This window comes from Chaetodon trifascialis, chromosome 15 (assembly GCF_039877785.1).
Source record: "Chaetodon trifascialis isolate fChaTrf1 chromosome 15, fChaTrf1.hap1, whole genome shotgun sequence".
Classification (NCBI taxonomy): domain Eukaryota; kingdom Metazoa; phylum Chordata; class Actinopteri; order Chaetodontiformes; family Chaetodontidae; genus Chaetodon; species Chaetodon trifascialis.
Window position 1 is genome coordinate 24017592 of NC_092070.1, and position 18030 is coordinate 24035621.

An 18030-nucleotide genomic window follows, 5' to 3' on the forward strand; every position below is an offset into this window, starting at 1 on the left:
TGTTACCATACATTTCATTTTAATAATGGCGTGCCTGGGCTTCCGTATTTTGAGCTGACAGGGTTTGACTAGAAGAATGTGCCCAGTTAAACAGGTCGAATCCCAGTCCGAGCTCGGTTGATCGTTATCGATCCGATCCAAAGGTGTTTGTGACGCAAACTGACTCTTTTTCTACCCACAAACTGTCATCTTGGTGTTATGCGCTTTCGAGGGTGTTTCCCCTCGTTCGGGTTGGTAGAGAGAAGACTGGAACAATGCCTCCTGAATCTGTGGAGCATCTTTTTATGAAATCATACTTAGATATATATATATATATATATTATATATATATAGGAACAAGCCAATAATTAATCCATGTATATCCCAAAATTACCTCACTGTCGAGTGATTTCACTACCTCACCCGGAAACGTTAACCATAATTCTGAGTCTATTCCAGTGCCTTGAATACACTGACTGTTCCCCAGTCTCTCAGCAATGTAAAGTTCTCATCGCAGCACCAATCGGGTAGGTTCAGATCTGCACTGAAGGGCTTCTTAGTGCATCAAAACTCTATATATTATATACACTGACAACTCTTTTCATTTCTTATTTTGGACATTGCAACAGACCTGTAACCATTGTATTCATGGCAACACCAACAGACTGTTTCAGAGTGTGTAAAATACAGCGGGAAGGTGTATCCGGTCTTGTTTGTCATGGAATGGATGCATAACATTTTATTTGTGCTGTTCGGCCCTCAGCCTCTCCGTCTCTGTAATTTGTAGTGTCGAATAAAATCCCACTTCTTTTCTGCCATGTGTGGTTTCTGTGCTGCAGGACGTTTGATGAACGGCGCTCTCGGGGTCAGGATGGGGAGCGGAGCGTCCACCAAACTGCATTGAAAAATATTAAAATTTAGCTGATTTTGGTCAATAAAACTTGGAATCTGCTATTTTAAAGAAGCAGCATCATTTTGATGTATAAATCAAAAGCTGGGTAATATTTTGGCTGTCGAATTCAAAGATTTTATGGCTTCTTTTGACTGAAAGATGCTTAAACTGCTGAAAGTCAGCTTTAAAAGATGTTTCATTTCAGTTAATATTTGCTCAGACGTTTATAGATCAGGAACATGTTTGACGTGTTCAGGTTCAGGGCTGCATGTGTTTAAATATTAGCTGAAGTTCGGCTGATTTTGGCCTTAAAAAAAAGTGTTTGTATTGTTTTGATGGTGAAACTTGCCGTCATTTGGGTAAAAGTATAAAAAAAAAGTTGTCGATAATTCAAAGCTGGCGTTTAAATGTTGATCAGATTCTTAATTTTAAAGTCTTATTAGACTTTCAGGTCACTGCAAACATCAGGAAGAATCAAAACTGTCTCATTAAGCTTCACATAGCCCCAAAACAAAGGATTATGGGGGATTTTCCGCCCTGAAACATCCCTCGCATCAGTTTTTCAACAGTCTGGAGGACAGATGTGGGCGTCTGACGCCTTCTGATCAATGTTTCCATCATCGTCTGTCAGCACTGAATCATTTCATCCCTTTAATGTGTGAAAACCAAGAACTCAGTCAATCAGCCAATCAGTGAATGAGGCTCCAGAGGCTCAGACGTGGGGCGTTATCATTTTTTATTGTCACATTAGAAAGGTGATAAATAGCAGAGGAGCATTCGTGGATATGCAGCACCATGAACAGCCGATGGGACAGACAAGAAGCAGATTTTCCTCCCTGCAAAGGCGAGGATCAGGACAGAAGGACAGAAGGTACAAACGTTACAAAACAGGTTCAAGAAACCATTTCACCCAGAGCCAAAATTAAGAAACACGCGACCGGAGAGCGACAGAAAGGTCATTTCATGAGCACGTTTACAAAACCGACGGCGGCAGACGAAAACGCTGTCAGGACGCAGACAGGAGACACGGCTCGTCCCCGCGGTGCAAATCAAATGGAAATGTAAGACTGGACTACAGGCCGAAGCTCTACTGCACACGTTCACATTTACAACAAAGTGGAAGAACTCGTCATTTGGCTCATTAATAAAACCCCACCTCACCCTGAAATGCTGCCCACCAGCAGGGGGCGCCAAACGCTCACAGAAGAAACAGGCTCTCTGGAAACTGAGGAAATCTGGACCTGATGGGCCGATCGCTGTGACGGGAAACCACCAAACGTCCATCAGGAGCTTTTTCTTGGCATTTCCTTCCTGATTCAAACACTTCAAACTTTATTCACTACTGACGAGGGCTGGGAGTCAAAGCTCTGTGCTTCCTGGTCAAAGTTGGCATCAGTTGTCTGGTCGGACTCGACTTGTTCTCTTAATTCCTGATTTTAATCACGTTTTGCCAATCTGAGCTGTTGACCGGCTGCTTGGAGCATCTTTGGTTTCTTTTTTTGAAATGAAAATGACGCCCAGCCCTGATTTTTAGCACCTCATTCAACGTCCCCAGCGTTCGGCTGAAATGATGAATCTCCATGTTGACCCCGTGTGGAATGTGACTGACTTCACGTGATACAAAAGACGGCTATCAAATTTCTCAAACACTCGTCAATGTGCCGGGTCGACGGTAAAAAGTCAAAACTCTCCCTCCCTCACTGAAGTCGTACAAAACAGCTTTGAAAGAAGCTTTTGTTCGTCAGAAAAATCTGTTCTCCTCGTTAGAAAACAGTAAACAATTCACGGTCGTTTTTTCGTAAACTTTTCGGCTGTCGTCGCAGCGTCGGCGGGCAGTTGAGGGAGTCGGCGTGTGGGCGCCTCGGCTCCGGAGCGCAGGGGGGAGGCGGAGAACCGGCGTCCGGTCCCGGCTGCCATCACGACTGGAGGAGGGCTTCAGCGCTGGGGGCCTTGTAGAGGTATTTCCAGATGGCGTAGTAGTGCACGGCCGCGGCCAGCGCCACGAATACATGCCAGATGGCGTGGGCGAAGGGGATGACACCGTCGCTCTTGAAGAAGAACACACCGAGGCAGTAGATGAGTCCGCCGCAGGCCAGCTCATGAAGGCCATCAGTGTTGCTCTGAAAACCAGTAAAGACAAGAAAAAAGGTTATCAAACAAAAGCAGACAGAAAGGATCGTGTTGAGGCCACTCAGGCTGCCATACTCAAAGAAACCACAAGAGGGCAGCAGACATGCACACTCAGGTCTGAGAGGAATAGGATGCACGAGGAGAGCGCACTCTCATATGGATCTGAATATGTTTACCAGCAAAGAGGAAGTGACACACACTCATCACCTCCTCCACACTGCTGCTGGAGGAGGGGGAGGAGGAAGAGGAGGAAGAGGAGGTGACCTAAACCAAACGTGACTGTAAATGTGTTAAAACACAACCTTACCATTGACGTCACGACGGACGCGGGGAAAAAACCCATCGTCAAGTAGAAGGCCAGCTCGACGAGTTTATACCTGCGAAGGCAAACAAACAAACAACAAACTCAGTGATCTGTAAAGATCAGATAATGAGAGAAAGACGGAAGAAGAAACAAAAGCAGGCGCTCAAAAAAAATGTGCCAGTGACAGTAAAAATGGCTGAACAACCTCCTGAACAAGACGTCCAGCGTGTCTTAATTCTGTATCCGTCTATCAGACGTGACTAAACGAGCTATCGGCTGCTGACACCGGGCGGCGCTCAGGGCGTGAACAGCTGTGAAACAAACCTGCCAAACCTGCCTGAAAACCTGCACCAATCAAAACACACGTGAGCAAACCGCCGATCGTGACTCTGACAAGACCAGAGGACGGCGGTCCGATGAGGAGACGATGTGATTGGTCAGAGCTCGTCTCAGGTTTGCTATAAATGTGAAATTCTGGATCCGATGGATCATTGGCATAAAGATGGCTGAAAAACCTGTTGCTGAAGCATAAACATCACCGGATGAACAGTTTCAAAGACAGATCTGGAGGCGGGTGCTGCAGGTCGGAGACTTCCTGTCTGATGGTCACACTCATGAAGAGCCCGCTGCTGGAACGTGAACTCACTTTTCGTGGTAGTTGAAGACGTATATGGTTCCAGCTGCAGCCATGAGCCACACAAACCAGCGCATGTGAGCTGCTAACGGGCCCAGTTCACGCAGGTTCAACCTGAGGGGAGAAGACAGCAGGCGTCAGCGTCAGCCCTCCGCTCACCAAGACCGGCCCCCCCCCCCGAGGACACGCCGTCCTCCGCCCGACACTCACCAAGGTGTGTAGGAGGCAGCGATGAAGACGTAGATGACCACTCTGTCACACATGTGGAAACACTGTTCCACAGACCTGAAACAGACAACACACAGGTGAGCGACCGCTCAGGTGACCCGACGCACCTGGCGTCTGACCAGTGACGCAACAGAACACTTCAGCTTTAAACACACATCACAGAGCAAACAGCACGATGCTCGTTCAGGCAGCAAAATCGTCCTCAAGCTAAATTCAAACATGTCTGACGCGAACACTTTGAGCAGAGTGCAGTGAGAGAAACCAAAGTAAGGACTCTGGAGAGGACAGCGAGCGTGGACGCTGCTGCACCTCACGGTCACACGCCGGCAGCGTAAATGATTGACTTCACTCTAAACATCACAGACTGTGCCCTCATCGCTCTGTGTACATGTGCAGCAGGTCGTGTGCTCACGGCTGTTAGGACAGCTCGTCCACGTCAGTCTCGGTTCCCTGCCGCCACGCTCCGCCTCCTCCTCACCTCATGTGGCTCTTCTTCCAGGTGATGATGTGAAACACAGTGGAGACCAGGAAGAGGGCGCACAGGCCCATGCCGTACACCCAGGCCGTGATCCTCTCCCAGCCGTTGTCCGACAGCCGATGCAGCAGCGCCATGCCTACGGCGGCCGGCACGATGAGGAGCTGCGGGGAGGAAGCACAGGGCCGTTAAAACGAGGAGCCGCGGGCCAAGACGTCTGCTTTCACGAACACATTCAGGCCGCTCACCGCGTGAGTGTAGCAGTTTGCAGCATGCTCGTAGCAGGTGGGCTGGTAGCGGCAGTTAGCAGAGGCCCGTCTGTTCATGAACCTGAGACAAATCAACAAAAACAAAAAAATGAGCAACCACGGGAGGCCGATTCAGAGCTGCACAGCAAACACAGAGATCTGATTCTGAGCGAAACAAAAGAGAAGTGAAAGTGAAAACGCTGATTTGAGGTAAATGATGTAGAATGGGGCTTTTTGCAAAGCAGGTTTTGAAATAGATGAATCTGTATTTTGGTGCAGAAAGGTCACAGTTAGAGAAAAGAAAGAATAAGTTCTGCAATGTGCCAGAACAATTACGCAACATAAGGACATTTAAAAAAGCAGATAAGATGTAAAAAGAACAGAGAAATGAAATAATAATGAACTGAAATCAGTAGAAACTGAACTAAACAGGACGTCCTCATGGTGAATTGACAGAATACTGCAATTTCTAACAAAATACTAGTAGTATACTCATAACTTTAACTACTCTGGAACACGTTTATGTTGACGGAAAATAAATGCATGTCACTGATTAAAGGCAACATTTGATTTAGAGCTGAAAACAACGATGATCATTTTCTGCGCCAGACTTTATTCAAAAAACTCCAAATTTAACGCCGCGCTGTTTTTACATCCTGTCGTTGTTTATCTGCACAACAACTTTAACTGCTTTGTGATTCTGTGGGTAAAACAGGTTCATGGTAAGAGACATAAAGAAGGAATTAATTAACCTCAGCTGACGAGCTTCCTGTCACTATCTGACACTTTAAATGACATTTACAGTAAGTGAAATCATGTCCGGAATACCCAGAACAGGGTTCTGACAGTGAGGTTTTAGCATTTCACCCACCTCTGAAAGCTGTTTACTCTCTTCATTTCAGTCGTATTCACCACAAGCAGCAAAGAAAAAGATCAGCAAACAAAAGAGCTAGAAATCTGCTCTACAAGGGCGACGATAAAACAATAAAGTGTCCTGACAAACCGGAGGAAACGGAAGGCCTAGCATGAGCTAACCTGATGCTACTCAAGCTAATTCTCAGCTACAAGGCACCGGCAGCATTAATACTCCCGCTACAAAGGCACCATTTTAGTCTTTTTCTTAATACCATTCTGGAACAAATACTGGCTCACTGCCGCGTCTTTAAGCTACAAATATCCATGAGCACCAGCGGCAGCCAGGACAAAGCGAAAAGACCCCCGCAAGGCTCACAGCTCCCCCGCTCAGCGCCGGGCTGCTCCCCACTGAGCCGCTAGCCAAAAAATATGATTTCTTTTCGAGTCCCACCGCCCAACAGTGGTGAGATACTGAGTGACAGCGGCGTGAGCCAATCAGCAGCGGAAGGACCGGCAAACTGGCCAATCAGATGTTAGATGGGCTGCCTCCGGTGCGGGAGCCTCAATCAAGTCTGGGATTATCCAGATAATAAAGATTTTACCGTCATGAGAAACAGACAAATAACAAATTAATAAATAAAAGAATAAATACAGAAAATATCGTTTTTGAGCTTTCTCTCATTTCCTTCCTCTCTCTGTTTTCTGTGCTGTGGGATTTGCTGTCTGTTTGTTGTGATGTTCGCTGACCTGTTAGTCATTATATTTGCACGTTTTATGACTTTAAATGTTGTGGCATGTGTACAAAACAGTCCTTCACAAAAGGAAAATAAACTACAAAACTGCTGCTTTTTCATATTTGACTCCCACTTCCAAAGACAGCCTTCATAAAGGCATTTCACTGCAGTTTTATAGATCAAATATGAGACATTTAAATTAAAAATCCTCCATCGCGACACCTGCATTGTTTAAATATTTAAAACTACAGAATTTGTGCTTTATTAAACAGCCAATAAAGCCATTTAATGAATTATTTAACATCTGAAAGTGCAGAAGTGATTATTTATTAGCCTGGAAATAAGGAGGAAAAACTTGAAAACTTCAGATTTTATAAACTCGTCGTATATTTTGTGTGCAAAGTAACTAAAGCCGTCAGATAAATGCAGTGAAGTGACAAAGCAGAATCCAAATCAGTCCCTCTGAAAGCAGAAAGAGGTGTGAAAGGATTAAAGTAAAGTACAGAAGAAGTAAAAGTACTTCGTTACTTCCCTCAGCTGACAGCATGTCGTGTTGAACAGAGCAATATGTTGTGAAGCACATGTGTTACGTAAGATGTTTCCTACAGCTTTACGCTCATGGAGTGAAACGAGCTGCAGCTTTAACTTGAATCTGCATTTTCCTGCAGACTCCGCAGACGTCCTCCTGCAGCAGGTATCACAGAGAGGGAAGTGAACCAATGTGCTGCTGGATCAGGAGTTCTGACAAACATCAGCGTGTGACGCCGCCGCAGACAAAGTGACACAGCAGACAGTGAAGTGCACACAGTGTCAGGCTGTAACGGCCCAGTTACATAATCCTACTGTAACTTGATCAGCGGCTCTGAGATATAACAGAGCCTTTATGTAAGTGCGGTCCTCGGGCTTAATGAGGTTCATGCTGCTGCCGCACACGACGAGGCAGAGACCGGCTGAACCCTGAGGAGGTTTTAAGTCTGTATCAGTAATTCATAGAGTGGTGCACCGGCCCGTCGGATGGGCCTCAGCTGCAGCAGTGAGAGCACAGAATGGGACTGATCCAGATGAAGAGAGAGCTCATTGTCACAGAGACAACAGGACAGTGCCAGAGGCCATTTGTCAGGGGACGGTGTCTCCTTGTTCTTGGCTTCAGGCGGCTTTTTCCCCCCACGCCGCCTCTGTGACACCTCTGATGTGAAACAGAGCTGAGAGCTGCAGGCTGGCAGCGCGTCACAGCAGTCGCGATGTCTTCGTGTCCTGCCTGTAAACGGTGTGACTTGCACTGACGGCCTCGTCTGTCTGGACGGAGGATGGAGTTTCAGGTGTTTAACCTGCGCTCTCTCATCACACCGGCGGCGGTATCAGTTTGCACCTGTTCACGCCTCCTGATGTAACTGGGAAAGGCTTTTTCGGTGAAATGTGGGGATTTGGGTTCTGGTTAATTTGTCTGATTAAGGTCAGGACACATTATTTAGGTTAGGGTTATAGGATTACTTTAAAGCCCTGACACATGCGTGGTCAACCTGCACAGGTGTTTTCACTTATTTTTGCCTGATTAAACCTCTTCTCAGAAGTGTTTGGACATGTTTAGACTGAGATTAAAAGCGGTGATTTAACTGCTCGGGACAGACCGTTTTCATCTTTTTTGCTCCACACGGCCTCCAGATTTACACGACTTTTCCTCTGCAGACTTTGATGTGTGAAATCAGAGGATTTCAGTTTTGTGAAGCTCGTCAGGACAAATGATGCCTTTATATTCTGAAGGTTTGTCTCATTGCCCTCCGGTCCATGCAGACATTTGCTCTGCACTCAGCTGAAGCCTGCAGACTCTGTTTCAGAGCAGCTCAGCTGAAACTGATGTTCTTGATGTCAAACTGCAGCATCGCTCTCACAGACTGTGTTCAGCTTGTTAATGTGACTGTCCCTTTCTTAGCACATGTGCTTCCATGACATCACGTGACTCTCTGCCAAGCTCCACCCAACCTCCACCCTTCGTGTGTGTTAGTTTTCCATCATCTTCACATGCTGATCTAATGAAATCGTTCTACAGTCTTTCCAACCCTCACAAAACCAACTCTGCAGTCATACGACCGCCTTGAGTTCTCCAGTGACGTGACAACTTGCAAACAGCTTCCCAGGAGGACGTCACTGTCCATCATGGGGCTCTGCAGACCCACCTGTCCACCTGTCTCCTGCTCTGCACACCTGTGCCTCGTTCCCTCGTCAGCCTCAGCACTTTAAAATCAGCGTCTTGCTCAGTGCCAGTCGGCGTATCGTCCGCCTGCTGCAGAGCTTCAGCCTTTCCTCCCTCCTCCTGCTGTGTGACTTGCAGTCTTGCCCAGCTGGTCTGTCGTCTAGCTGTTGACTCTGAGCCTGATTGTTCTTAAACTGCCTTTAATTCAACCTGCTCTGCTTCTGCTTGAGTGTCTGCAGCTGCGTCTTCCTCCCTGATGCCAAGAACCTCCACAGTTACTGAATGAACAAACGGCAGAAAAAAGCCTGATGAGTAAAATGAGGAGAAAGTGAGGAGTGGAGTAAGCGAAAGGAAACGTGGAAAACTCTCTGAAAGCAGCCGGATAAGTCTGGGCTCAGAGGTCAGACATGCTTATGCTGTTTGACGTGACCTCAATGCCTCTGTGGATCAGACACCTGCTGACCTGGTTCCTGCTTCACCGCACAGATCCCACATATCGGACCATCCCAGGCCGAGAGCTCAAAGCGAAACAGATCAGAACCAGAGCACAAACTCTGGACTCTCTGTTTCAGTGGCTGGATGAAGCAAAAGTGCTGCTTTTCTAACAACAACTAGGACAGACGTGTAGGTGGGAGCGCCCTCAGAATAAAAGAGGCTTTCTGTTCACACGTGACACGCCGTTAAACAGCTTTGTAATTGGTTTACTGTTTCACGCTAGAATGCATGGCCCATAGTTTCCCTCCAGAGAGGAAGGTCAGGAGATGAAGTGGAGGAAGTCTACCTGACAGCTGAGCAGGAAACGTAAAGCATCTTAAGAATGGCTTCAGCAGAAGGCGTCACAGAAATTAACAACAAGACACGTCCAGTCAAGAAAATGAGTCCAGTGCTCTGCAGTGGAAACGCAGACTGGTGCTTCTGGCCGAGGGCGAGTGAAGCATGGCCGCCGTCCTCTGCTCGCTTCACACCTGAGTCGCAGACTGAGCTGCACAAACATCTGAGTCGTGTCTGTCTGCAGGTGGAGCTGCTGATGTTTCACCTGGTTGGACTGTTATTAGGCCACTGAACAAGTTTATATTCCACAGCACCGACAGCAGCGTCAGGTTCTTTTTCAGATTCATCATATTTCATTTTCATGGAGATGTTTATACAGAAAAACATTTAAACTCATAACTGAGGCCACAGATCTGATGAATAACTTCAGTTAAAACACGAATCAAAGCGAAAGCGTCCTGCGCCGCTGTGATACGAGTGTTTGTGCAGGATGTGATGAAAGCAGAGGTTTTGATTTCACAGCAGGAAATAAAGAGAATCATGTCTGTCGGTGCTGCAACCTCACAAAGTACATTTATTCAAGTACTTTACCTGCAATTTTGAGGTACTTATACTTGCATTTTTCACTACTTTGTACTTCAAATCTACCACACCTCTGTGTGAAATACCGTACTTTGTACAGCTGCTTATTTTTTACAGATAGATTGTATAAAAATATCCAAATATTCAACAATCACCTGATAAATTAAAAGTATTATCATAGATGAAGGTACCCAGCAGCGTTAGCTTAGCGATGCTAACGTATCAATGCTTCAATAGATCCATCCATTTTCTATGCCGCTTATCCCTTTCGGGGTTGCGGGGGGGCCGGAGCCTATCTCGGCTGTCAACGGGCGAGAGGTGGGGTACACCCTGGACCGGTCGCCAGCCGATCGCAGGGCACATACACACACACCATTCACACTCACACCTAGGGGCAATTTAGAGTCACCAATCAACCTAATGAGCATGTTTTTGGTCTGTAGGAGGAAGCTGGAGTGCCCGGAGAGAACCCACGCATGCACAGGAAGAACATGCAAACTTCACACAGAAAGGCCCAACCCGGGAATCGAACCTGCGACCTTCTTGCTGTGAGGCACGCGCACTACCTGCTGCGCCACCGTGCAGCCTGCTTCAATAGATATAACCTTAAAATATAATATTCACAGCTCTGAAAGGGACCATTCTGCATAATGAGTACTTTTACTTTTGGTACTATTTTCATGCCACTACTTCCAGTGTTTCCATACTTTGTTCACAGTAACATCTCCAGCAAAGGGCTTTATCCTTCGGTCATTCAAAGCTGCTGCTCTCTGCTTTGATTTGTATATTAAAGATGAATCAGCAGAGATTAAATGTGAAGAATATAGAGATGAAGATGAGAGCGGATCCAGAGTGAAGAGGCAGCAGCGGCACTAAACTTACGATCCTGATACGTTTAATCCAAATCCTCCGCTTCAAGTTGCCAGATGATGAGGCTTGTCTGTAATTACATAACGTATTTAACATCTTTTTTGGCGTATCTTATCCATTGGCCTGTTTTATGAATGAGATCCATTTATTGCACATTTCTCCGAAGTGGCAGGATTACAGCGAGCCCGTCCAGGTTTCTGTCTGGAAGACTTCTCAGAGCTGTGACATCTATTCCTGCTGAGCGCTGGCAGCAGACTGAGAGCCACAGTCACAATCTGTTGAATAATCAGTCAGAACAAATAGTTTCTGTATGAACCAACAAAGAGCTGATTCAGGCCCTGCACACACTCTCCATATCTCTGATTCAGATAGATCCTTTTATTATTTCTACCTTTGCTTTCTGGAAGGCGAATAAGCTCCAGAGGCTGGAAACGTCGCTCATGGATCCTCAAACAAAGAGCAAAGACAAAGTGTGATCAAATAAACTTTGTCCTATTAATCTGTCTTTACGAAAGGTGTGACAGAAATAAAGTTTATTTTACCTTCATATTTGATTTATTGGCAAAGTGTCTGCTGCTTGCAAGAGTTGAAAACATCAGGAAAATCCACACAACTGTGTGACTGTCGGGTTAGAAATACTTAATTTGGACAAAATAGCGCTAAATCCACTGAATTAGTGTTTACATGTGGTTTACATGAAGCGTCTATGTTGTTTGGTTTTCAGCGTTTTTTACTAGACTATTATTGTGAATCTGATGCAGAAACACGTCTCACAGACTGAAAGATGTGGAACGCTCCAGAAACACCTGTTTGGATCATTCCACAGGTAAACAGGCTCATTGGTAACAGGTGAGAGTGTCGTGATTGGGTATGAAAGGAGCATCCTGGGAAGGCTCAGTCGTTCATAGAGGATGGAGCGAGTTCACAAGTTCAGGAAACTGTCTTACATCAGGTCCAATCTGACATGAATGCAGTTTAAAGCTGGTGGAGATCAGGACAGTCTGGATGCTAGGCTAACTAGCTAATGTAGCTTTACTTCAGTTATGATTTTATTCAGTTTCTGTGTTTCTCTGACTCAAACTCCACTCGAGCGTCTTCCAGGAGGCCTTTTCAGTGACCTGCCTCCATGAAACCTGGCACAGTCTGTGTTTTCGTCCACGTCTGACAGGCTTTGTAGTTTCGCTCAGCGCATTCATCCAGATAACGATAACCTAAATCTGCTTCTTGGAAAAGCTTTGATTTGAGACCCCCCGACTGCTCTGACAGGCGAGCTAATCAGTCTGCCTCGCCACAGATTAAAGCGCGGCGCTGCACGCATCCTGATCCTCCACAGCGAGCCACCTGCAACGCTGCACGGACACATCCAAATATGACGAAGTCATGGCTGAAACAATGGAGTCTGAGCGCCTCGGAGGAGAAAAACAGTCCGTGGTCAGCTGATGGGCGCGGAGTTGAGGAGCACTGCTGCAGCTTCATGTCAGCTCTGCTCAGTTTACTCGTCAAACACAGCTATCGTGTTCATTGTCGTTTACACAGAACTTTGTGTGCATGTTTCTCCACTGATACACCGTATCTGCAGCTGAGTGTGATACGAGCGATATGAGAGACAAAGGAAAAGCTTTCACACTCTCAGGTGAGCGCTGAGCCACAGGTGTGCCTGTGCAGCGGCAGGCCGGGCGGACAGGTGACGGAGACCTTTGACAGCACATCCATGCTCATCACACTTCCTGCAGTTATGCAAGAGCTCGTCGGTCCAGACTTAACCTTGTTGAACACTAATCCCTGAATGGCAGCCAATCAGGAGCAATGCAGCTCTGGTTTCGATAGAGTAGTTAAAGCAGAGATAATAGTTTTATCTGCATGTTGACGAAGAGGAGCAAAGTCCATCGCGGTCTGATGGGTGTTTTCTTGACTTAAAGGCGTTTTTTTGTCTTGAAATGCCTCATTTAGGATCTAAGACAGGCACAAATGTAGCTTACTACACTCCGGTGTGTGTTCTCCTGCCCTTAACCTTAATCCTAAACCTCTCTGCTGTCAACACAACAGAAATGCCCTCTTTATTCCTTGTGCTTTATCAGTGCTGACATTTCCTCTCCACAGCTGACTGCAAGCTTTGGCTCCAGATCCTTGAGATAAAGAAGGATTTCACGTGCATACACACAGCACTTAAAGACATCAGCACATGCTGTGATCCCTTACCGTGCAAGCCTGGTCCTGTGCAGGTCAAATCCCAGCATTGTCCCAGAGCAAAACCGAGGAGGTGCAAGACGAAACGTACAAAAAAACAGAGTCAGGTGTGCGCAAAGGTGAGGTCTCGCTCACACCATCGTGCTCTTCTTCTCCCTGAAGTCAGAATGCGTTGGCTCGTGGTAGGTTGTGATCATGTTGGCCGTGTCCCACCGTCCCACCGGGGCCGGAGAGCTCTGCATCACCACCAGCCTGATGGGAGACTGAGTCGGCTGCGGGTCCGGGGCGTACTCCTTGGTGGGATCTTTGCCCCGGCAGTCGTACATGATACACGATATCAGGAAGACCAGGAGCAAGATAACGTAGCTGGCGATGAGGATGCAAAGGTTCAAAGTGACGGGATCAATCTCCTGGTAGTTTTCCAAAAAGCCCATGGTGCCCGCTTCATGCTGGGCGGCCCTGAGGCCTCGAAGAACCAGCGCCTCAGAGGTCGATGGAAGGTCTGAGATAGGCTGCAGACGGAGAAACACTAAACAAGCCTGGCGACAGCAGGGCTTTCTCCCTCTCTATCCTCTTCAATCTGTCTCCCTGCCGTCCTCCCCCTCCCTCCCTCCCTCCCTCCTCTCTGCCCGGCTTCTGCCTCTCACCTCTCTGTTTCAGATGAGCGCGTGGATACGTGGCTTTGTGGTAAAAATACTTTAATCCGCGCCACTCCTCCAACCTTGAATTTCTGCGATCAATGACTCCCTTTAATAACTTAAGCTTCGGCTGTCACTCAGCAACTGTGTTATATCATCTGCAAGCAAGTGGACATTAATTACTGTGTATGTGATGTATTTGAGTGCATGTTCGTGTGTGTGTGTGTGTGTGTGTGTGTGTGTGTGTGTGTGTGTGTGTGTGTGTGTGTGTGTGTGTGTGTGTGTTGTAATCTTAATCTTGATTGTGAGTGGGGATTGACGGAGGAAGCCATCTGGCTAAATAGAGGCCGGAGAGCGTGACTAAAAAGCCACTCAGAAGATGCTAACATGCTCGCAGGAGACTTCAAAACCAGGAGGAGGTGAAAGACGTTTCTGTCCAAAATCTGTCCAAAGAGCTCATGTGGTTTTAGCCGAGACAGATTACAGCAGCCGTCGTCCTCTGTGTGTCAGACTCCTTGTTGTAGACATCCAGGGATTCAGAGATGGGATTATCAGCGGACAACAAACTCCACGGGTTTATAATCTCTGTCGATGCATGACAATACACGGCATGTGTGCAGGCAGACCGCCGTGCGGGCTTCCAGGCGTGTTTGTGTGGGAAAGCGAAGACGCTTTAAGTGGCAGGAGCCTCAACAGGTCGCTTGTACTTGTGCAGTAGTTTGAGATCAATGCGAGACAGCAGAGGGCAGCAATTAGCAACGTTAGCGGCGGGAGCAGAGCGAGGAGAAGCAGAGCTGGGGGTTGAACTTTGACCCAGACAAACACTTCAGGGGATAGAGAGGGGGGCAGCACACAGAGCACAAATAAAGCAATAACTCACCCCGACGCTCTGACGTCAGCGTTTTCTCTGCTTTTCACACAGTTTAATCACCTCCTGCAAAGTGCAACATTAAGCCTGCGTCCCGTTTCCATGCTGCACGCTGAGTCCAGGCAGACAAAGACGGGGACATTCAGACAGTTTTCACAGTTTGTCCTGAGTCTTGATCAGAAAATAAAAAGTTTATATATTTGTTTGTTCATCAGAGTTTAAGTGACACCTGCACACAAACTGACCGTTAAACAGCGTATCAGAATCAGCTTTTGCTCTCAGTCGTGAGTCCTCGCTCTGTGTTGTTAGAAAGCAGCTTTTGAGCAGAAAAGTTCGGTTGTGTCCCGTCCTCGCCAACAGGAAATGAGGCCGTGCGTGGTTGACCTTTGACCTTTGAAGTCAGAAAGGTTAGGTTTGGTTGTTATTAACGAGGCTGTTGTGAGCTCAGAGCTTCTGTCACAGATCTAATAAATTCTGTTTTTTGGGTGTGATCCTCGTTATAAATCCTGAATGAAATGAGTCACTTCCAGGAAAACTTCATTTTCAAACAGTCCTGGTTATTCTAAAAAACGCATTTCAAGCTAATGAGAGACTTTAAGCGGCTCAAACTGTGAAAGTGTTTAAGAAATGAAATGTTCGAACGGAAGACAACATTTTTCTTCATAGACAAATCATATCTGACACATGTCATGTGCATCATTTTCTACACATTTCCAAAGAGAACAAAGAGGTCAACCTGATTTATTTCACATGTAAAACTGCAGCATGTCGACTGCAGTTTAAACACAGCCGAAGTTTCATCTCCAACATGTGACCAGAAGTTAAATCTTGTGCAACTCGAATCACTGCATAAAAAACTAAGGCTCCAGCAGAGGAGAGAAGCAGCTGGATGCATTTTTCCCTCCAACAAAAAAGTATTCATAACATAAACAGTGCGAGCGTGAAATGAAGCCGTAATCTCCTGCAGAGCGGACGGTCGGCCATGATGTTTCCTGCCTCCTGCTGCACGAGGCCGAGCAGCAGATGCTCAGATCACATCTGCAGAGCCCAGAATGACCTCCCGCCTCTCCTCACGCTAATCCCCCTGTACGTCCAGGAAAGTGATGCTCGACCCCGATCCTGCCCGACCTCAGGATGGGGGCCGACGGGGAGGGGGTTCTGTCAGGCCCCTGTGCGTCACCGATCCCGCACTCGGCATCTGGAGGAGTCAAAGTGCACCGAGCGAGCGATGACGGCATCGTTTCCACTGAGTATTTTCATAACATGTCACCGTTCGCTCACCGTGATTGACAATAGAGACATTCATAATCCAGAAATCTGGATTAACTGACTCCAGAGGGACACATTTCTGCCTCAGATTCACACATGTTGATAGAATTTACAACTTCTTTTGGAGGTTTTGTAAGAGGCTACAGAGGATATATCACTCCCTGAGGTCCATGCATCAGTGATGAGGTCTCATCATGAGGTTGCTGTTGAGATTCAGAGTCTATGACCGAGTTAGCAGAAGGTTTGAATGAGCTGCTGGGTCCTGATTAACCTGCTGGTCCTCTCAGCCTCCAAGAGATGTAGTTATAGCACTTAAATGAAAGGTGCACATAGGCGGTGCACAGGTACAAGAGTCAGAAATCAAAATGCACCTTTGCAAAGCCGGCAGCAGCTGTCACTGCTCATCGATGCACATTTCTCATCTACACACAATTCTAAACTACAATAATAATAATCTATTTGTGCAGCATGCAGCTCAAAGTGCTTTAAAATACAGAAGGTGTTTCATGTTTAAAAAGAGAGAGAATGGAGATGAAAATAACAGAGAATTAATATAAAATAAGATGCAGAATAAAACCCACACGACAATAACAGCACAGATAAGATAGAAGGATGAAAATAACAGCGATGTTAAAAAGTTGAAAATATAAAACATAGGATGTGAAAACTTGACGTGCAGCAGAAGAAAAGACTGCGATGCATCGAGCGAGCTGCTGCTAACAAACGAGCTAATCAGGCCAGTCGAACACCAACTGAACGAGTTGAATGAAGAAGAAGAAGAACAAGCTGAGTGTGATGCTAACAATGCAGTTAGCAATGCAGATGGAGGACAGGAAGTGAAAAGCTCAGTGGATGAAACGGTGCTGTTCCTTCAGGACTCTTCGCCTGGTTCAGAATCAGCTGGGCTCCTTTTCCTCTTCCCGCCTTTCCTATTTGAACTTTGAACATTTGGAGCAAACCCAGCAGAAATGACCTGTGAGATGCCAAAGAAGAGAAAAAGATGGATGTATCTGTCGTGTTTGGGGCGTGAAGGAAGAGCAGCACTCTTGAAGACAAAGACAAAGCTCGCGTGGCGTCACTTTAACGGAGATGTGGAGCTCTAAAAACAGCAGCGAGTCGGAGGAAGGCTGCTGTTTCTGTCCCGGGGATGTTTGTGTTGTGGTGGACTCAGAGGATGTCATCGGGTTGCCTGCGTGGCCTCCTGGGTGGAGTTTCTCCTGCTCATATCTTGGAGATAGATCTTCCTCAGCGCCAGACGCTGGTGCCAGGGAGTCCGGCAGCCTCGGTGGGACCTGGACGCAGACAGCGGGGACAGATGGGAAAGGATGTGCTGTCGTCTCTGCTTTATATTCGTCCTCCGTCTCTCAGGCCCAGCAGGTTGTTTGTTCGTCGTCACAGCGTGAAGCTGAGGCTCCTGCAGCGATCCCACACATGCTGACCTCACCTCTGCTCTCCCACCATCAACCATCCCAGAAACAAACGAGGAGCGAGAAACGAGTCCGCCCCCCCCCCACCCCCCACGTGACGTGACCTCACACAAAGACACATCACACACAGAGGACCAATGTGACTAAAACAAATCCTGTAACAGAGAAATACTGATCGATTCCCTTTTTTTCTATGGATTATCAGTGAAGATGTGAAAAACTCAGTGAAAATGTTCTTTATTTATATCTTAAATAACAAATATAAGACTGAACAAGGCTTTTCTGAAGGTCTGTTAGTTAAAAAAATAGTTTTGCAGGTATTTGCTCATAAATTTGGTGCCAATCCTTTGAGTCATAGTTTAGATTTTTCACCAGATGAGTCAAAATGTTGACCTGCTGGTGGCGCTAGAGAGGAAGTCAGGAAAGTCCTCCTCAGGGGACCGTGAGTGTCTTTCTGATGTCTTTTCCAAAGTTTACCTAAAGCTAAAACAGCTGTGGTCCTTCAGACCGAGCGTTGCCTCCTCCGCTGAGCCAGAGGCGAATATGTGGTCCAGTCTGAGCTGGCCTGTAGGTCAGAGGGCACCGAGGAGGGAGAACGTGATCCTTCGTCTCCGCCGCTTCACAGACGTTCCATGAGGTCAGCGAGGAGGTGCTGTTACACAACCAGGAGACAGCTGAGGGAAGCTCCTGCTGCGCTCCTCTACAGACGGAGGATCAATCACAACGTGAGCGGCAGCAGCAACAAACC

General features: G+C 46.9%; 2 protein-coding genes across 3 annotated transcripts; both read right to left on the reverse strand.

The window, feature by feature from the left end:
• Positions 1-1590: 1590 nt before the first annotated feature.
• mmd (monocyte to macrophage differentiation-associated) lies at positions 1591-13233 on the reverse strand. Of its 2 annotated transcripts, none has more exons than XM_070981852.1 (7): positions 13093-13233; positions 4891-4972; positions 4646-4806; positions 4150-4224; positions 3952-4053; positions 3309-3378; positions 1591-2991 (listed from the first exon to the last, which is right to left on the reverse strand). In XM_070981852.1, the coding sequence occupies exons 1-7, from the start codon at positions 13128-13130 to the stop codon at positions 2788-2790; spliced, it is 732 nt and encodes a 243-aa protein (XP_070837953.1). In that variant the 5' UTR covers positions 13131-13233; the 3' UTR covers positions 1591-2787. The 2 variants fall into 2 exon arrangements, with proteins under 2 accessions (XP_070837953.1, XP_070837954.1); XM_070981853.1 differs by lacking the exon at positions 13093-13233 and adding an exon at positions 5762-6176.
• LOC139343986 (small integral membrane protein 36-like) lies at positions 13129-13618 on the reverse strand. The gene has a single exon (XM_070981854.1). The coding sequence runs from the start codon at positions 13512-13514 to the stop codon at positions 13212-13214; it is 303 nt and encodes a 100-aa protein (XP_070837955.1). The 5' UTR covers positions 13515-13618; the 3' UTR covers positions 13129-13211.
• Positions 13619-18030: the final 4412 nt, after the last annotated feature.